Here is a 20,039-nt window from a genome sequence, read left to right on the forward strand (position 1 = left end):
ATCTGATAACTTCTTAGCAGTCCTACATTGAATGATTGCACTCACTTCCTTAGAGAAACCACCTCCTGTTTCTTCTCTTTCTACCTTTGTGGAGGCTGGTTTAACAGAATTGCACTAACATCCTTAGTTAGCAAGGCTCCTTCTTCAGGGCTCAAACCATTCGATACCATTCTCTTGACATAGCGCTTAAGTGGTGGTGAAAGCTTTACTGCATCAATCAATGGCATCTCAATCATCACCTTGTCCATCATTGCTTTGCATCTAGCTTCCTCCATCTCTTGCTTAGACTTTCTTGGCTTGGGAAAAGGAATCTTAGGCTTGTAGACCCTTTCAGCAGCTGAAACCTGAGATTTTGCAGTTTCTGGGTTCGTCTGAGAGGAGTGTCGACCGACACCCAGGTGGTGTCGATCGACACCATCATCTGAAACCGAGAGATTGGTCAATTTCTCTTCGTTTTCTGCAGAAGCAATTTCAACATCATCTTCATCCCTCACAGATATGGCATTACAAGCATGCTTGGGGTTTGACTCAGTTCTTCCAGGAAGAAAACCTTCTTGTTGTTTGACAGACCCAGCAGTCTGAATAACTTGATTCTCTAACTTTTTGACATGAATGTTCAATGCTTCTATCTTCCCATTCAGCTCAGTGTAGACATTGTCAATCTTCCCATTGAATGTCACTGTCAACTTCTCTTGACCTTGTAGAAGCTGCTCAAGCATGGCCTCCATTCTACTCTCTGAAGAATTCTTAGGAGGTGGAGACTGATAGGATGAGTTCCCATAGGTCCTTGTATAGCCATTGTTCTGTTGCTGCTTCTGGTCACCATTGTAAGGTCTGTTACCTTGCTGATTACCGAATCTTTTTCCCTGATACCCAGCTCCATACACATAGTTGACATTCTCCTCTGTATTCTCTGGCTCTGGCTCAAATGTCTCAACTTCAGCAGCAAATTGGACTGACTTCTTTCCCACAAGAAGATTGTGCACTGAATCAAGCTTAGCATTAACAGAAGCTAGCTGATTTGAATCATATCCTCCATGTAATCTCTTCCTTTCAGCATCTGCTCTCTTAGTACTATTGCTAGCAGCTAAGTTCTCAATCAACAATTCAGCATCTTCTGGCATTCTTGTCTTGAAATTCCCATGACTTGCAGCATCTAAAGCCAACTGATACTCCCAGTCACACCCTCTGAAGAAGATACTTAGCAATTGAACCCTTGAGAAACCATGGTGTGGACAGTCCCTTTGGTAAGCCTTGAATCTCACCCAAGCTGCTTTGAAGGCTTCATCTGGTCTTTGCTTGAAAGAAGACAGCTTGATTCTCAACTCATCTGACATTGCATCATCATAGAAATGGTTGAGGAAAGCCACTTTGACATCACGCCAGCTTGTCAATGATCCAGCAGGCAGCTGTTTCAACCACTGAGATGCCTCTCCCGCAAGTGAGTAAGGGAAGAGTTTGCAGAAGATGTAGTCCTCAGTCACCCCATTAGCCTTGATGCTAGTCACCAGATCCTCAAAATGCTCAATGTGATCCAAGGGCTTCTCATTGGGCAAAGCAGAAAAGGTCTTTGCCCAACTAGTTGAAAGTACACAGGTTTCAACTCAAAATCATTCCTCTGAAAAGGGGGAGGAACAATAGCAGACCGGTTCTCATACACCAGATCAGCCCGATTGTAGTCAGCAATGGTCCTGATCAGATCCCGGTTGTTCTCCTGTCGTCGAACGGGGTTCTGTACGTGGTTGGCAGCTCCACGCATGTCTGCAGCTGGGTGTCGATCGATGCCACCTGGTTGGTGTCGATCGACACCAAGATCCGGATCATCAACGACACCAGCTTGCTGGTTCACAACAGCCTGCTTGTTGACAACAGGTTCAGGAATCACGTTTCCTTCTGCATCAAGCTTTTGGCCCTGCTCATTGCGCAAGTGGCCCTCTTGATCCCTCAGAACACCAGCCTCATCACGCATCAGAATGATCGTATTAACCATCTTCAGAGATTTAGCTGCTTTTCTGTTCTCACGCTCAAGTTTTCCCAACTCTTGGTTTGACAAATTCACAGTAGGACCAGACTTATTGCTCCTTGTGTGAGGTCTAGGAGGCATGCACCTGAAACACCAAAGAGAAGAAAAACAAAAACGTGTAAGTAGAAAATAAAAAAAAGAAAAGTTTAGACAAAATCTAAAACTCAAATCTAATGGTAGATCAGAGAGTCCCCGGCAACGGCGCCAAAATTTGATATGCTCAAATTTACCCTGAGCTTCTCTCTCAAATTAAGAGATCACTGTAATACTTAGGGGTCGAATTCCACAAGGACTCAAGTCTACACAATAAATTATAGAGTTTTATAATTATGCTAAACAAATTGATTTAAATAAAGAAAAGCAATGCAAAATATTAAATAAAGTTGTTGTAAATTCAGAAGATCAAAAAGCTAGGTCTAGGGAATTTCTCAGGAAATTATGAAATATTAAATCAATCAATAAATTAGGATTCAAGCAATTAAGAACAGCTCTAGAACTCTAAACACTTTTGTAAAATAAATCAGTTCTCACTGCAAATATTATCTAAATTTAAAACCAGAAAATCCAAATCTCTTTGTAAAATTCTAGGTTTAAAATCAGCAATAAAATCAGGTTTAGATTGTTCACAAAATTATTAAATCAAATCTCTTTGCAAGAAATAATTTTGCTCATCAAAAGGTTTTATCAGGAAAATCAATTATATTCTCATATCAATTTATTTTCCTAAAGTATTAATTCTAGGTGATCAATCAAGAATTAATATGAAGAACAACCTAAGATGAAGATCTAGCCAGATAATGAATCCTAAATAAACAGATCTAATAATTCATAAAATCCCTGTGAAAAACCCTAAACCTAACAAGCAAACTACTCAGACATATTTAATGATAAACAATTCTGAATAATAAGCAATAGAGATTAAAAAGAGTAAGAAGGAGTTCAAGAATTCTTCTCTACAAAGCAGATCTGATCTCTCTCTCCAAAGCTCTCAAAAATCTCTCAGGGTTGCAGGAAAAATAAAACTCTATAGAAAATAACTTAAGGATTTGGGAAACCTAAAAACTATATATATATATATATGTCCTAAAACACGTTAGGGACTTATGTTGCAAATATGAAAAACTTTGAGGCAGATTTGTAAAACTTCCAAATTTGTGATTCTTCATCGCCTAAAGAGGGTGTCGATCGATGCTAAGGCAGTGTCGATCGACACTCCCTCTCTGTTCTGACTCCAAGTTCTTTTCCTCCGAATTATTGCACCAAACTGATCCAAATCGCTCCACTTTGCTCCATCCATGCTAAAACCTGTAAAGACTCAAAAACAATCTAGAAACAAATGAAAAGACACTAAAAGACTCCTTATATCATGGTTAAAAACCACAAAAACCATGATATATCATGTGCCTTTTGCTTCTATGTATAGAATATGGTACCAGCGTTTCACCAGAGCTGCAATGAGGTTGTTGACGAGTGGGATAAGTTAGTTTCCAATAAAGGGTTTCCATGTGAGGTGGATGTTTGGCCTTGGCTTGTGAATATGACTGCAGATGTGATCTCTCGTACTGCTTTTGGTAGCAGCTACAAAGAAGGACAGAGGATATTTGAGCTCTAGACAGAACTAGCTGAGCTCGTTCTACAAGCTATTCGGAAAGGTTCTGTCCCTGGATATAGGTAAAGAAAGATAGAACTATTTTGGTGTTCTGTTCCTACAAGCTATTAGGTGTTATGAACCATATTCTCTGTTCTGTTTTGTTGTTTGCATAGTTATCTCCCAACGAAGCTTAATAGAAGGATGAAAGCATCATATAGAGAAATCGAAGTTATACTGAGAGGGATCATTAACAAAAGGGTAAGGGGGAGAGAAGCTGGGGAAGCACCAAACGACGATTTGTTGTGTATGCTTCTTGAATCAAATATGGGTCAAGCGAAAGGAAATGGATTGAGCATTGAGGAAGTAATAGAAGAGTGCAAGTTGTTTTATATCGCCGGGCAGGTGACAACCTCAGTACTTCTGGTTTGGACAATGGTTATGTTAAGCCAACACCAAGACTGGCAGGATCGTGCAAGAGAAGAAGTGAAGCAATTTTTCGGCGATAAAGAACCAGATACAGAAGGCCTTAACCAGCTCAAAGTTGTATGTAAAATCAAATTTAAAACGTATCAATACTTTTGTTGTGTGTTGTTAACTTTTGCTGAATTATTTGATCCCTTGCAGATGAAAATGATATTATATGAAGTCCTAAGGCTATATCCTCCAGTAGTTCAGCTGATGCGAGCTACTGACAAAGAGATGAAGCTAGGAGACTTGACACTACCAGCTGGGGCTCAGATTAGTCTACCTATTATGCTAGTCCAACGGGACACCGAACTGTGGGGCAACGATGCAGCAGAGTTCAAGCCCGAGAGGTTCAAAGACGGTCTTTCAAAGGCAACAAAGAACCAAGTTTCCTTCTTTGCCTTTGGCTGGGGACCAAGGATATGCATCGGCCAGAACTTTGCTCTATTGGAGGCAAAGATGGCAATGGCTTTGATTCTACAGAGATTCTCATTCGAGCTTTCTCCTTCCTATGTTCACGCACCTTACGAAGCCATGACCATTAACCCACAGTTTGGTGCTCCTGTTATCCTTCACAAGCTATAATTCTATAACCCTATGTGTTGTGTTGTCAAATAAACTAGTCATTCACAGAGGAAACAAGTCCACACCATAATATATATACAAAACTCATCTTATTTATAATGAATATTTGATAAGGTAAAGACCACATCGTCTATTAGGCCTTGCTTGAACCTTTGTACAAGTCAACACAGAAGATATCAAGTATATACTTTTGAATGTCTTAACTTTATAATATGAGCACTGCAGCAATGATTCGTTTGCGTAAAAAGATTGAGCTCCTTTATTTTTTTTATTTAATTACAAATCAGTAGGTACTACAACCACATGTTCTGTACACAGAATCATTTACAAGGGTAACAAAGTATATAAAAATAATGAATTTTTGATGCACATACAAATATATTATGTACAACTTACCAATGTCATATGTTTTATTCTACAAATCTTGGTCTGAGCAAACGTATAGAGTTTCAGAGACATCCACTAGGTGTAACCAAACCAAGTTGCTTACCAGAAACATTTATGCAAGAAGTCTTTGCTGCTTCACCATAGTAAGTTAGATTAATCGCTTGCATTCGAATCCCAGTGCATGGTACTCGCTCACTGCAATCCATCTTTATAGCAATCTTTGTGGCTGATGTTCCCATGATTCCGCTATATATTACATCGTTTATTTTGATTCCCGACTCCTGTAAAAAGTTTTGTTTTCATATTTTAATTAAAGTTTCACTACCACTTTTTTTTTGCTGATTTTCTCGCTTTTGTGATTTGGTAACAATCATATAAAAAGTTACCAATCAAACTCATTATTTCTTAAAATCAGACATAATTATTTTGAGTTATAAATATGAAACGGACCTGAGAAGGGCAAGAAGAATCGCCTGGGCAATAGTTCTGGTCGATGACGATAGGATAAGAAACGTTGACCATAAGAGCCCCTAAGAACCGAACCCTTTCCACGAACCCGTTACTATATCGTGGCCACGACTTTATCCTTAGTCCATTGTCCGTTTGTACAAACACAGCCTTCTTCACAGTCACGTTTTCCACGCCTTGCTCCTCTGTGGACTTCGCTAAGCTCCCAATGCTGATTCCGTGTCCAGGACCACAAGTGATTCCATCTACCATAAGGTTCTTTGTACCCGGTCCGATCGAGATACAATCGTCTCCGGTTTTGATGGAAGCATTTCGGACCTCGATGTCGGTTGATAGCTGGATGTGAATGCCATCAGTGTTGGGGCTATCATCTGGTGCTATGATCCGGACATCTTCAATCTTTATGTTTCTGCAACGGTTTATTGCTATGTGGAACAATTGGCTATTCAATGACAATACTCCTTTGATCCTCACGTTGAACGAGTCCATGAATCTCAATGTCTACATTAAATAGCCTTTATTAAATCTTGATTGCTTATTTGCGTTTGTGTTCTTTTGTGATTAATAAAAAATTAATATATATATATATATATATATTTTCGTACACAAATTTTTTGTTTTCATACAATTTCAAGCAAATGCATAAATTATTGGGACATGTAGCCTCGTAGTTGTAATAGTGTTGTCTATTTGTCATCGGTAAAATTCAATTCCGCATAATGCATGTTATTGAAAAAAAAACACGCAAATGGATAAATTGAAGACTTGTAACACATACCGTTGCACCTTCAGGGCAGTTGTAACCATTGGCTTTGCAGCTCCACAAGGTTGATCCCTTAGCATCAAAAGAACCACCAAGAACCGTAACATTGTGAACACCAATAAAACTAAACCAGTTTTCTCTTTTCCCAAGCAATCTGTAGTCTTGAGGACCAATTAAAGTTCCGTCAATCCTTAATGTTATGTCGCGGCTTTTACAACTTTCTCCTTCAAACCGAACCTCTCCGCTAACCAAATACCTTCCTTTAGGTACGTAAATCACGACCGAGTCTGCCACTTCACACGCGGCATCCCATGCATCCGAAAAAGCTTTTACCGAGTCTACCACTCCGTTTGGTTTTGCGCCAAAGCTCAGAACGTTAAGACTTGTTCTTGCGTCAGACTGACCAAAGTGGGACATAATGATTGTTGTAACGATGCTAAAGACCTGAACAAGGCTTAGAGAGAATGTCATATTTTGTGTTTCTTTTTTTTTAATGGAAGGATTTTATAAAGTTTAAGATTATTGTATTTTCTGATGAAAAAGTAGAAGTGTGCCACGTGTGTATTTATATAAGTTTGCTAGGGTCTTGGATAAAGAGAAGAAGGATTCTTTGTGGTTTAAGAATCAAAGTATGAAGCAAACGGCGGGCGTCACCATATTATATCTCTCAAGGTATTTGAAAACGAGTTGCTTGATTTCCAAGTAGTTTTTGGAGCCTCCGTACGTAACGTTGAATAATCATTCTATCTATTATTGTAAGTCGAGTAATTATCAAGTGATCTTGAGCTTTAGTCGCTTTTTATAATGGTAATTACATTAATAAATTTACAATCATGATCGTTAGTTAATTTAGTTATCATGTCATTTAAAATCAATGAAAATAGCCTTGAGTCCGCATTCCGATTTATAATTCATAAAACCTTCAACCTAAGCTATTTCCAGCCCCAAACCAAATTTTGATCAATAATTATGTCCTATAGATCAGATTTTGGTTTGAAACTAGAGATTGTTTAGGTTGGCAAATGAAAAAAATTACCAAAGTGTAATTCAGACTCAAAGCTATTTTTATTTAAATGACATTATAAACAAATGATATAACAGAAAAATCGATTAATGTTGAAGGATCATTTGATAGTTACTTGACATATAACAGAAAAATACATTATTTTTTTTAATAAATAAATAAATAATGCGAGATTTTAATAATTTATTAATTATAACGATATGAATTCATCAAATATACAAAATTTTAAAAGTTGGTTATGGTAAAAAGATTGACCATCATTTTCACTAATCATGTAATGGTATTGTTTTAGATGATATCAATTCTGTAAGCTTCATATGGATAAATTTTAAAGAATTTAGATGCATTATCTTGTGAAATAACATTCATAAATTAGAGATAGAATCTTTCTCGTATAAGTCAAACTCTTGATGTCTTGAACATAAACACAGTGCCACTACCATCCTTGATATCTATATGACATTGAAGACATAAGATACATGATATCATTTTTCTTGTGTACATACACATTTCTGGTAATGAACATCTTGTTTTAATGTATACTTTAAAAATGAATACGACGACTAGAAAAGCGTATATTTCAATTGTGTTTTAAAAGACATATTTTTGTACTAATTGTAAAGAATCGCTGAAAAAAAAAACCACTCTTTCAATTATGAATTTTAAGACATTACAACAAAACCGATCCACCGGTTTTGAAAGATAATCGGAAAATGATGCATACTAACGATCTGAATGGTTAGACACCACTTCATATCCTACTAATCAATGGGGATCGAAAAGTCTAGATAAGTTCTTATCACACATTCACGAAGCATATGGATGATTTAAATCATATTCATATGTAACTACAAGATGATATTGGTCGGAGACACCTGGCTCCAGTTGCGCATAACCATGCATGTGCAACACTGGGCAGAGGGTGTTTGGTTTCCTCAAGCAACCCCAAAATATGCTTTTTTGACTTGGCTCGGCATGCTTAATAGACTCTCCACTGGAGACAGAATGTTGAAGTGGAACCAGTCTGTTGACTCCTCTTGCTCGTTCTGCTCGGCACCTTTGGAAACTCGATCTCACATCTTTTTCCAATGCTCTTACTCGCATCAGATTTGGCATGCGCTCACCTCGGGGTTCCTTGGGGTTCACTCAACATCTGATTGGGAATCCATTAAGACCCTCTCCTCGAACTCAACCCTTGACAACAATCTCCGGCTGTTACTACGATGTTCTCTTCAGGTTGCCCTCCACTCCATTTGGCTTGAACGCAATAATCGTCGCCATGGTGAATCCCCTGTACCTGCCACTACCCTGCTTCAACGGATTGATCGAACCATCAGAAACAAGCTTCTGCTCCTTCAAGATTCGGGAAACCGTTCATCTAGGGAGGCTCTCACCCTATGGTCCACCACTAGAATCTAACTAATGTATGCTTTTCAACAAAGCTTAAACCCAGCTTACATTTGATGTAAAGAGAAAACGGCTTTTTGATGAATAAAATTTTACATTCATTCAAAAAAAAAGATATTGGTCGGAGATGATAAAATAAAAAAAGACATATATTTCATCCTACATCTTGTGACCAAATGCTGTCATGATTCACAAAATGTATCTATATAAATACTAAGGGTACTTTTAAGAAAAATAGAAAATCAAGACAAAAATAAAGGAGAACTCATTTTGCTTTAGTAGTAGGTTATTAGATAACTCATCGGTCACGAAGAAAACAAAAATATATGTCGAATAACCATATATGTATATGGTGGTGATTCATGGAATAAAACTTTAATAAATTTCATATGGCTTGCAAAAATTCAACGATCATTGTTTAAGCTTATTGTATACTATTGGAAACTCCTTATTCGGTTTTTGTTCTTTTCAGTAGACCTATATATCATACATGCTTAGTGGAATATTAAGCATCGCATTGCTTATTAAAACAAAGAACAAAACTTATAAAATCATCGACCCAAAAATCCCTCGATTTGGCTTCTATTTCAACTCTCGCTCTGTAATCTGTATGACTTAATTACAAATTTAAATATCATATTATGTGTTCACATTAAGCATAATTGCTTATTGAGAGAGACTACTTGCTTACTTAGTACTTCATTTAAAGGTTGTTCACATTAAGCACAATTGTTTAAACTTACACAGCTATATAAAGTAAGAAAACGAAGGCACTAAAATTAAATTTCATCAAAAGAGTTTCGTTTACACGTACATAGTAGAAGTATCAGAATGCTTATTGAGAGAGAATTACCGAAGCAATAAGGTTACATTATACAAATACATTACTTATACAGAGAAATAATATAACACTTGGTAGACCATATCCCCTGCATAACATAATTAGCCTCTTAAAACAAAAAAAAACGTAAGAAGCTAATCTCATTTTTTCCTCTTTTCACACAAATTTTTCAATTAAAACACACGAAAACGAGTTACGAATTACTTTGGAGGTTTCGATTCTCCTTCTCTTGATCTCACTGTACACTTTGAATTGGATCTATGGACTGTGCAAGTTCCTTAGCTGCTCAACCACATCTAGAGTGTTGCTTAGTTGTTGATAATCGGAGCGATGGAGAGCGTTTATTTGTCCCGAGGATTTGGGTCTATCGTCATCATATTTTTTCTTTCCACGAGGGCAGTGACGCACACGGATTTTATGGTTTCTTGTCACAGTCGAGAACCTTCCATGTACTACTAGGACCAATATTACTTCCTCGTCTCTTGTGTCTTCACACCATGAATTCTGAGCAACACCATCCACGAATTCTTCTACCGTTGGGAAGTCTTCGAGATGGACTGAAACCTCGGCTATTTGGTTTGGCTTGATTGTTCCAGTTCCTGGGGATACCTGTTTAAGAAAACATAAATATTTAGTGAAATCGATTCCAAAGGATATTCTCAACTCAAGAACCACGACATGATATATGCAAAGGCAGACATATGAGGCTTAATGTTTACGAACTGAAACTTGTATGGCATTACTAAGGGGTTTTCATTCCTGAAAAACAAAACCAATCCGAACAAAAAACCTGACTCCAAAACCAAAGAGCCTTAATTGGGTTAGAACTTTATTATACAGCTGAATCTAAAACCACAGACCATACCAAATTTACACATACAAGATTATGTTTTACTTTGGCAACTATTTTCTAAAACCAAAAACCCAACAAAACCGAACCGAAACCCATATTCAACACCCCCGAGGCATTTAAACAACAACACACATCCTCTCTGCCCGATCTGATTAAGGCCAGATTGTACCATATCTGCAGCTATGATGTCTATCATTACGGTAACTACTTACGAGTTTAACTTTTTTGAGTTTTTAGAAATCAAAAGAACAAGCTCACGTTTCTGCTTAGTTACTTCTCTCGGACATGCCAGTTAAGTGTTGCTTCTTATAAAAACGAACAGTAAGACAGGACAGTGAGAATCTAGGCTGCAAGCGTAAAAGAACAACTAACCTCCAGCCACTGGGGAAACCCGAAAGAGCCTCTTGCTCGGTGATCGTGTGCCTGACCGTCCTCCTCAATCTTGGCTTGGCCTTCACAAATTATTTGAAAGAAAGCGATGTTCTTCTCACTCTTATTTGTAATACGCAGAATAGTTGAATCCTGATTTTGGAGAATTATATTATTAGTGCTGACAATTGTCTCTGGAACCTTGCTTAACTCTCCAAGCATGACCTTGATTTTCTTATTCGAGTTTATGATGTTTCCAAATTCTTGTCTCCTAACTGATTCATCGACCCTCGCAATCTTGACACTAAATACACAACGAACAGGCTTGTGGTCACTGTCTGTCACATCCATGCAGGCATCATACCTTACAAAAAAAAAAGAATCGTAAGTCTTAATCCTTTATCAATAAAAGGGTTATGACTATACTATAAAAGTTATAAAGTATCACATAAAATCATCATTTACTCAACTCTGTGTCTCACGGACTCTACACCTCAGTCTCTGAGATTATAAAGTAACATTAATGTCCGAGCAAAGAAGCATTTAAACTGATAAGAAAGAACATCTAATAAATGCCATGTTTCTTCGCCTTAGTGACTCATGTAAGATAGAAGTCATATACATTCTGTCGACACCTATTCCTTTTCTCTAAAACAAGTTAGTTTTACAAAGAAAAATGCAATTCACAAAATGTTCCGATTAGGAGTTATCATAGGCAGATTAAGCTTCAGAGAACATATGAATGGTTGGTGAATATTGCAATCGGAGTAGCAGAACTGAAGGAATAGGGAAAAAAAAACAGGAAGCTGATAATTTGATATAGCCATTTAGTTTAAGAAGCTACAACCCGTGAATCAGTTGAGGAATGACACACTCTTCAAAATCTACTGACCAAATAAAACCGATGTATTCGTAATGTGAACCTGCCTATATGTAACTAACAGGAAACTTACTGAGCATTTCCAAGGAAAAAGACAGGAGGCTTACTGTGATACAGAAGACACCACTGGACAATCCAAACTGCACTCAGCTCCCAAATGTTTCTTGTTATCGCGATATAGAATCCTGTCACACCAGGCAGGAATCCGCTTCTTTTCCCCTGAATCATATCCTGCAGAAACATAGCTTCAATCGTCAAATATGGTTTCAGCAACTAAATGCCCTTAAAATCCCAAAAACCCTGAGTATAGTAATCAGAGATCTAGCATCTTCCCAGTACAATTGACAAGAACCCCACGACCATATCACAGAACCCAGCAGAACTTGGCTCCCATCAGATGAAAGAAAAAGTGTGAATATATTTTTGAATGCTCTTAGGTAGATGCAAGAGTAACTTCATCTTATTTGTAGTATTTCTCAGAAGTACTTACAGAAATCCACACAACTTTTCATATTATGACCTTTGGGTTTTGGGCTACCTAGCTAGCAGAGAATACTTGGACGTTCACAATTCATAATGCTTTCAATTTTACTCTCTATTTTTTGGAGATTTATAACAGGGAATTGGTATCAATTTGAACACTACCAGATGCAACAAAGTGTAAGCAAGTCACTGACCTGCTAGACCAGCTTGGTGCCTTTCAAACTTGTATGTTGGAGGGAATTTAATAATTGCTTCACGCATCCCTTGAAAAACATTCCCAGCTTCCATTTCAGCATGGAGCTGATCTTTTTCTCTTAGCCAATCAAAGCACCTTTGCGAAATGAAATCCCTTGTTTCATCATAAGTTATATCATCCAAACGGTAATTAAAATCTCCAAGAAATATGACCATGTCTGCCTCGGATAATTCAGGCCTTGCTTCAACTGTGTTGACACCCACACCCTGTGAAAATACAGCTCTTAGACTTTTTAAATGAATTGCACATTAGTTTCTGAAAAAGAATAAGAGTAACTATACTAATCAAAGGAAATACATACATTGCCACCGCGAGGCACTGAAACACCAAATGAAGCAGTAGCTGCAATGGAGGAGACCAATAACAAGAGTGACCAATGAATAGGCAAAAAGTAATAAGCTGAGCAGGCAACACAGCATGATAGAAATAAATTTCGCACCATACCAACTCCCGTATTGAGCGAAGTAGACTGCCGTGAGAAGGTCATTGTTCGATAAACATGGTCGAAGTCAGCATTTCGCCGGCTAACCGCTTCTAGATGTGCAGCAAAATGACAATTTACAAAGCACAGTACTCGATCATACATTCTGAGTCGCACACCTACAGCACCCTAATTTGAAGAAAAATAATTGTGCGATCATAATAGAGATAAAATGACAAAAATGGAAAAGGGGCAAGAACCATTTAAGTAAACATCAGATAATGTTTAAGATAATCCATTGTTTCACTTTTTTGACATCTTTCTTATTGTCGATAATATTTGTGATCAACTTTTACAAATATGGCGTCATACCTTATTGCCAATCGCTCGTCCAAAACCACAAGGAACCGCAGCAGCATCAACATCTCCCACATGAGGTTTAAGGTCATGTCTAACCCTGAGAAAATTATTTACTCTGTAAGAATTTATCATATTCATCCAGTACTCACAAAAAGGAAATTGGTAAGACATATTCCCCAGAGGGTAAGCATGCAGGATAAGTAACACCAAAATCATTACTCTTTCCATAGATTAAATAACAATCAAAGAAATCTGAGAACCAAGAGCAATATAACATGGAGTATGCTTCAACAAGACAACAATAAATATAATTTGTCACAAACTCACAATATGACAACTGATGCTCGCAATAATTGAACAGAAGAAGAGCTTCACTAAAAACAAAATACTAACCATACACAAATGAGTAACCCTGCCAGCTGCCTAGAGCCAACACGAACAAAAGATGATCCTTCATCCAAAGTTTTCCCGATCATATCCAGCCACCACTGACCAAGTGGACTACCCTCAAGTCCCACCTGCATTCGGGGAAATGGAGTAAACCTGAGGCGCAAATTCCAGATAGGCTCATAGCTTTTCAATTATAAGAATTAGCCCCCTAAAAATTTGTGACCAGAAAGAGAATGAAAAAAAGGATGGGTGTGTGTGTGTGTGTGCATGTGCACCTGCATGTTTTACTCGGGGAAGGCCTCGAGTATTACGCACAACAGAGACCAATCAATTAGGGGAGTTAATCCAAATATTTTCATGCTGTGCATTCTTTTCTAAAAGAAAGTCATTGTAGAACTTCAATGGCATTGATAGTGGCATATGCCTTAAGAAATACACTTTCCCTGCTTAATAGTAGGTAAAAGAAAGCTTACTGTTTCTTTTGCTGCAGACATTGCAAGAACTCCTGCTCCCATTTCAACTTCTTGCAGTCCAACAACAACAACCTCAACTCCAGTAGCAGCACAGCCTAGCCAAGATACAAGTGAGTCAGTCGATGCTCTCCCCTCTCCAACATTCCATGTGCCAGCTAATATTTTCAGATTCTCTATCCTTGAATACAAAAATTCTTTCCCAGCCAACTCAGCTCGCAATACATTGTCAAGGGGCCCTGGAGAAGTAACATTCCATCCACGAATGCCTCCATGATTTGCAAGGGTAAATAGATAACCACCCCCGATAGCCATTTTTATCACAGGACCACTATGAGCTACCCATCCTCCAAGGAGCTTTCCCTCGAGGTCCAATACCTGAACAGTGCCGTTGGAATAACCAACCCATATTCGAGAACAAAAAGTGAACATGCAGAGAATACCAGAGGACTGGTATGAGTACTCTTGCAAACAATTACCATTTCCATCCCATCGCATAAGTACACCATTTGAACTTCCTGTCCAAATCAGTCCATCAACTGATATGACAACAGCCTCAGTTTTCCTACTATCATCACAAAACCCCCCTTTTGTTGCAGCACGACGAACAGCATCAGCTGCTCCCATAAGGGCATTGCGAGACCTTTGAAAGAAACCAAGAGAAGATTGAGCTTTCTCTTTCTTTGAAGCAGTTATCTTCATCTTCCCCTCTTCTTCAGTCCCAAAATCAGGATATATAGAATTGTCAGTTCGCTCGAGCTGACCGTCAATACTGAATACTTTGATTAAATCCCTTGTGCGAGCATCCCTGCCATGGAACCAAAAAAAAAGAAGCACTAAGCTATACACATAAACTTAAACGGTGTGCCAGAAATTGAAAAACTAAGACGGTAATTGGCAAGCAATATTGTAGACAAAATTGAATAATTCCCATTAAGACTTTTTCGGATAGTCCTGGTATATTCTTGATGGTCAATCCGACTCAGAAAGGGTGATATATAAGAAAATCAGACAAAAATAAGTATCCACTTTACCACAAAGCAAATGTCAGGGGACTAGCACTCCATATTCTTGCCCTTTTATGATCAGATACGAGGACTGTAACATCTGCCGTTAATGTATTAGCAAATCCATTGGCCGAAACCTGGTTCCTAGGGTCAATATATGATCTTTCTACTGCTAACGCAGCCATGTGCCTCACTTCCATCTTCAAAGAAAGAGACTTCCCAAGAGCATCGTCCCAGGGCCAAACTTTAAGAGCACCTCCCTCCGACCCAGACCATATATCTCCTAGATAATTGATAACATAAGCTGTGTTAAGATATCTCAAACTTTGACCAAAGAGAATGAAATAGAGATGTCAATAGCAATAGGCAGTTAAACGCTAAAGAAAAACATTTTTTTTCCTGAACAGGAAAGTAGCTACTGGACGCTGGAATGAAGAAAAAGAAATAATGTCCAGCGGCAAAGAAAGTAATTACAAGAAGGATTGTTTTGTGGCTCTACAAGCTATTTCTAATTTACAACTACTACTATTACATGATCACTCCAGCCATCTTGTCTGGTTGATTTAGAAAAGCCTATATATGTGTTAGTCAGTATAACAATCAGAAATTGGCAACCAAGACTACTTTGGTCCTCAACCCAAGACTTCCACAATAAGATACTCTGATGTCAACATCAGAGATCTTTCTCCTTTCACCTTTAAAAAGCTACTCGTAATAACAAAGATTCTAATAGCTAAACTGAGTAAACAAGTAAAATTTAAAAAAACTTACAATAAAAACACACTCACCATAAGCCGAGATGGCAATGGAGAGAACAGGACCACGATGAGCTTGCCACGACAAAGCTTCTTCAATACCATGATCACCTCTTAATCTCCAACATTTAATCCTCCCATCTCTATGCCCACTCCAAACAACTCTACTACCTTCATCACCAATCATACAAACAACCGCAGACCCAATCTCATTCCCCAAACTCTCCTTATACGGCGCCGTATCCTCTACCTCTAATCCTCTCCCACTTCCATACAATTCCCTAAACTCCCAAACTCTCAACGCACCGTCCTCACCTCCAGTCCATAATTGTCTCTGTGTACTTGTCATCGTCCTCAAAAACCTCCCAATTTGAGTTTCCCTAAGTGGATGAGGTCTCACATCAAGACTCGGCGGCCGACTCGGATGAACAGCCGACCTAATCGGAACCTTAAAGATCCCGGATTCACCACAATTACCAACAAACTCCGGTAAAGAATCAGACCTATCCGTACCATTCCTATCACCGATCCCGTCGGAATTACCGTCTTCGCTGAGTCTCCGGTCTAGAAATTGGATCATGTAATCGATTCGTTTGTTGCTGTCGTCAACGGAAGGCTGAGAGGAGTCCTCATCGTCGCCGGAGGAAGAAGAGGAGTAAGCTGAACGGTTGAAAAGCGTGGACGGAGTCGCGGCGGAGAAGGTAGATTCGTAAGGAGGTGCGAAGAAGGAGAAAACATCATCGTCTTGGTTGGTTTGACGATCTTCCATGAGTATGATTGACTTGAAGTTTTTACTTGGAGCAGAGAGACGACGAGTTTTTCGGTATTAAGCCTCTGAAGATATTTTATTTCTGAGGTTAAATCGAAGAAATGCTTGAAACGTGCTGTTTCAGACCTCTGGTTTTCTTTTTTTTTCTTTTTCTTTTTTTCTAGACGTTCAATATTTTATTTACTCTTTATGACAAATTTTATGCCAATAGTACAGTACAACTGTAAAAACTTTCCTGTCTGTTTTTTTTTTTTTTTTTTTTTCTTTCAACTTCAACTATTCATTATCCAAAATACAGACAATTCATGTTTACTTCAATACATCCAACTAGGCTTTGTCAAGTAAAGCTTAGAAGCATAATCCAAAAAGGTAATAGCTTCTCTTGCTACCCTATCCACCATTGCATTTCCTTCTTTTGGAATGTACTTGAATTTAACCTCTTCAAAACGGTGGAGCAATCCTTGAATATCTTGGAAGGGTTGATACTTAGCCAATGTTTGTGGCTACTCAAGAGATTGATAAGTGCTTGAGCATCCGATTCAAATACGACCTTGTTATAACTAAACCGGCTTAGAGTAAGAATCACCCATCTCATAGTCTTTATCTTCGGTAATGCTCTGGCCCCCACTGGTTTGGTTTTACCCATTGGTTTGGTGGTGGTCTCCAGTGTCAATTAATGCTTCTATCCACTCTCAGGGCTGCTACACGAGCTTCAGTTCCTTGTCGAATTTCTCATTCCTCACAATCCTCAACTGCTCTTCTCAGGACATCTAGAGTATTATATTCTCTTCCTTTATATACTAACTCATTTCTGTTTTTCCATATTCTCCAAAGTAACCGGGGCACTAGTTGAGCCCGCTTTTTTTACTGCATTTTCTCCTCTGCTAGTTTTATTACCCAGAAAAGATTAGTATATAGGGATTTTGTCCATTCACCACCCCATGGTCCCGGTATCGGGGAGATAGCCCACACCAATCTTGCATAAGTACATTTGAACAACAAATGATTCACTCTCTCCTTACACTCTGGGCATCTTGGGCATGCAGCTTCTCTTGACAGATGCATATAGGCTATATTTCCTGCAACTGATAGACAATTGCTTAAACATCTCCAGAGAAAGTGTTGTACCTTCGGGCTAGCTTGACTTTGCCAAAAAATTTCATAGATGGGGTTTAGGCTTGGTTGTAGAACCTCTTGGGGGCTATTCCTCTTGTGAATTATCTGAGTGAGAACCCAATACCCAGATTTAACAGTATATCTTCCATTCTTTGTGTAGTCCCAGGTGAAGTTATCCTTCATCTCTCTTCCCCCTAGACGGAGTTCCTCTAGGAATGCCATTTTAATGATGTCTCTTCTCCATTCTCTACCACTCCCATCTATTAGGTCGCTAACAGAGGCGATGGTGCTTTGATGCTGCAGAGAGATGATTTTTCCTTTTAGAATTCCACTTGTTGGCTTTGATCTGGTCCACCTATGTTTCCAGATATCTATACTTTCTCCATTTTCAATTACAGCTCTTGCACCTTGTTTCAAGAGCTCTTGTGACGCGTGAATACTTCTCCATGAAAATGAAGGTCTTGAGCCTAATGGAGCGTTCAGAGGGTCTGATTTGCAGAAATATCTGGCCTTAAACACTTTTGCCATCAGAGAATCCGGTCTCGTGAGCATTCTCCATAATTGTTTCCCCAGCAGAGCTAAGTTAAACGCCTCTAGATCTTTAAATCCTATTCCTCCTTCATTCTTGGGTCGGCATAATTGCTCCCAGTTTTTCTAGTGCATCCCTCTCGTGTCTTGTTTGTTTCTCCACCTAAAGCCAGCTAATACAGACACAATCTGCTTACAAACCGCTTTAGGGAGGAGGAAACAGTTCATTGTGACCGTTGGGAAAGCCATCACCACTGCTTTTAACAATACTTCTTTACCTCCTTGGGATAGCAGGTTGTTCTGCCAACCATTAACTTTCTGATTCAACCTCTCTTTTAGAAATCTAAGTGTTAAAACCTTAGACCCATCGAAAGATTCAGGTAGTCCGAGGTGAAACCCTTCTCCCCCTTCTTGGCTAATCCCCAACTTCTTCTTTATCATCTCTCGGTTCTCCATTGGGATTAACTTACCAAAGTAAACACTTGATTTTCGATAGTTCACCCTTTGACATGATGCCAGGCTATACTCCTCTATTATTCTAACAATGTGATTCAGCTCTTCCTCATCATGTTTGCAGTTGAACATACTGTCATCAGCGAATAGGAGGTGAGAGACTGGAGAAGCTGACCTGACAACCTTTAACCCTGTGATTTGCTTCTTATCTTCTGCTTCCTGTAGCATTCTTACCAAGATCTCCGTGCAAATCACAAAAAGGTAGGGTGATAGGGGGTGTCCCTGACGTATTCCTCTTGATGGGGTGATCTCCCCATGAGGGGTGCCGTTTATCAGTACTTGATATCTTACTGACTTAACACACTGCATTAGCAGGTTTATCCATTCTTCTGCGAAACCCAAAGTCTTTAATCCTTCCTTAAGGAATGACCACTCCACACGATCATAGGCCTTGGAGATATCAGTTTTGACTGCAATAAACTCCTCTACGCTTGAGTTAGACGAGTTCAAGGCGTGTAGGAGCTCGTGAGCCACCAAGATATTATCCGTAATCAGCCTTCCCTCTACAAATGCAGCATGATTTTTTGATATTACATGGAGAACCTTCTTCAGCCTCTTTGCAAGCATCTTAGCAATTATCTTATACACAACATTGCATAGACTGATAGGTCAATACTCTGATAATCTCACTGATTTCAGCTTTTTCGGGGTCATACATATGTTAGTTCTGTTTAACTCTTTCTCTATAATTCTTGTTTCAAAGAACTTCTGAACCATTTCAGCAATGCTGTCCCCAAGGCAATCCCAAAACTGTTGGTAGAAATGCCCTGTTAATCCATCTAGAACTGGACTCTTCCTAGGATTTATATCAAATGTTGCTCTTTTTACTTCCTCTTTCGAAAATGGGCCTAGCAACATCTGATTCATCTCCAGACTAACTCTCTTCCTCCCTTGTGTCGAGATCTCAACCTGGTACCCAACATCTTCTGAGGTGAACAGTCTCTTAAAATACGCTTCTGCTACCATCCCTAGGTCTTTTTCTGCAGACCACTCCTTTTCTGTATCATCTAGGAGGCATCTGATCTTGTTTTGTGCTCTTCTAGATTTAGTTTTGGCATGGAAATATTTGGTGTTTTTGTCTCCTCCTTGGATCCAATATGCTCTACTCGTTTGTTTCCATAATAATTCTTCATTTCTATACTCTTCATTAAGAGTTTGTTTTAATAGTTTTATCTCCTCTGGTCTGAAAGGGGTGGACTGGGTTGCCAAATCAATTTGATGATGCAGCTCTTGGATCCGTCTTCTGGAATTTGGTTTTGTTGCTCGCTTCCATCTAGAGATTTACTTTCTGCATTCAGCTAACCTTTCTGCATTC

General features: G+C 38.8%; 4 protein-coding genes and 1 pseudogene across 8 annotated transcripts; 3 read left to right on the forward strand and 2 right to left on the reverse strand.

Annotated features, from left to right (window-relative positions):
• Positions 1-1,221: 1,221 nt before the first annotated feature.
• LOC147944529 (small nucleolar RNA R71) lies at positions 1,222-1,322 on the forward strand (annotated as a pseudogene).
• Positions 1,323-3,481: 2,159 nt separating this feature from the next.
• Positions 3,482-4,664, forward strand: LOC104787545 (cytochrome P450 72A552-like). Of its 2 annotated transcripts, XM_087450946.1 has the most exons (3): positions 3,482-3,694; positions 3,788-4,157; positions 4,239-4,664. In XM_087450946.1, exons 2-3 carry the CDS (start codon positions 3,816-3,818, stop codon positions 4,662-4,664), a joined length of 768 nt encoding a protein of 255 aa, XP_087307072.1. In that variant the 5' UTR covers positions 3,482-3,694; positions 3,788-3,815. The 2 variants fall into 2 exon arrangements, with proteins under 2 accessions (XP_087307072.1, XP_087307071.1); XM_087450945.1 differs by lacking the exon at positions 3,482-3,694 and having other exon boundaries at positions 3,765-4,157.
• Positions 4,665-4,899: 235 nt separating this feature from the next.
• Positions 4,900-6,818, reverse strand: LOC104787547 (polygalacturonase-like). Its single transcript, XM_010513149.2, has 3 exons — positions 6,298-6,818; positions 5,502-6,020; positions 4,900-5,332 (listed from the first exon to the last, which is right to left on the reverse strand). The coding sequence occupies exons 1-3, from the start codon at positions 6,751-6,753 to the stop codon at positions 5,114-5,116; spliced, it is 1,194 nt and encodes a 397-aa protein (XP_010511451.2). The 5' UTR covers positions 6,754-6,818; the 3' UTR covers positions 4,900-5,113.
• Positions 6,819-8,203: 1,385 nt separating this feature from the next.
• Positions 8,204-8,725, forward strand: LOC147944530 (uncharacterized). The gene has a single exon (XM_087512627.1). The coding sequence runs from the start codon at positions 8,204-8,206 to the stop codon at positions 8,723-8,725; it is 522 nt and encodes a 173-aa protein (XP_087368753.1).
• Positions 8,726-9,470: 745 nt separating this feature from the next.
• On the reverse strand, positions 9,471-16,852 carry LOC104787548 (type II inositol polyphosphate 5-phosphatase 15). 4 transcript variants are annotated; one of them, XR_015557609.1, is made up of 11 exons: positions 15,832-16,846; positions 15,071-15,326; positions 14,040-14,844; positions 13,570-13,694; positions 13,189-13,273; positions 12,835-13,005; positions 12,697-12,737; positions 12,334-12,601; positions 11,764-11,887; positions 10,780-11,140; positions 9,471-10,163 (listed from the first exon to the last, which is right to left on the reverse strand). XR_015557609.1 is itself a non-coding variant. In XM_010513151.3 (11 exons), exons 1-11 carry the CDS (start codon positions 16,565-16,567, stop codon positions 9,813-9,815), a joined length of 3,318 nt encoding a protein of 1,105 aa, XP_010511453.2. In that variant the 5' UTR covers positions 16,568-16,852; the 3' UTR covers positions 9,471-9,812. The 4 variants fall into 4 exon arrangements, 2 of the variants coding, with proteins under 2 accessions (XP_010511453.2, XP_010511452.2); XR_015557610.1 differs by having other exon boundaries at positions 13,570-13,719; XM_010513151.3 differs by having other exon boundaries at positions 12,840-13,005; positions 15,832-16,852.
• Positions 16,853-20,039: the final 3,187 nt, after the last annotated feature.

The sequence above is a fragment of the Camelina sativa genome, chromosome 5 (genome assembly GCF_030686135.1).
Source record: "Camelina sativa cultivar CO46 ecotype springtype chromosome 5, ASM3068613v1".
NCBI lineage: Eukaryota > Viridiplantae > Streptophyta > Magnoliopsida > Brassicales > Brassicaceae > Camelina > Camelina sativa.

Excerpts from the sequence above, each read along its gene's own strand:
- LOC104787545 (XM_087450946.1), top strand. The coding sequence starts at position 3,816 with ATGAAAGCATCATATAGAGAAATCGAAGTTATACTGAGAGGGATCATT. Across the intron at positions 4,158-4,238 it reads GCCTTAACCAGCTCAAAGTT|ATGAAAATGATATTATATGA; the intron begins GTATGTAAAATC and ends GATCCCTTGCAG.
- LOC104787547 (XM_010513149.2), bottom strand. The coding sequence starts at position 6,753 with ATGACATTCTCTCTAAGCCTTGTTCAGGTCTTTAGCATCGTTACAACA. Across the intron at positions 6,021-6,297 it reads ACTGCCCTGAAGGTGCAACG|ACATTGAGATTCATGGACTC; the intron begins GTATGTGTTACA and ends TATTTAATGTAG. Across the intron at positions 5,333-5,501 it reads ATTCTTCTTGCCCTTCTCAG|GAGTCGGGAATCAAAATAAA; the intron begins GTCCGTTTCATA and ends AACTTTTTACAG.
- LOC147944530 (XM_087512627.1), top strand. The coding sequence starts at position 8,204 with ATGCATGTGCAACACTGGGCAGAGGGTGTTTGGTTTCCTCAAGCAACC.
- LOC104787548 (XM_010513150.2), bottom strand. The coding sequence starts at position 16,567 with ATGGAAGATCGTCAAACCAACCAAGACGATGATGTTTTCTCCTTCTTC. Across the intron at positions 15,327-15,831 it reads CATTGCCATCTCGGCTTATG|GAGATATATGGTCTGGGTCG; the intron begins GTGAGTGTGTTT and ends TCAATTATCTAG. Across the intron at positions 13,695-14,039 it reads TGTCTGCAGCAAAAGAAACA|GTGGGACTTGAGGGTAGTCC; the intron begins GTAAGCTTTCTT and ends CCCCGAATGCAG.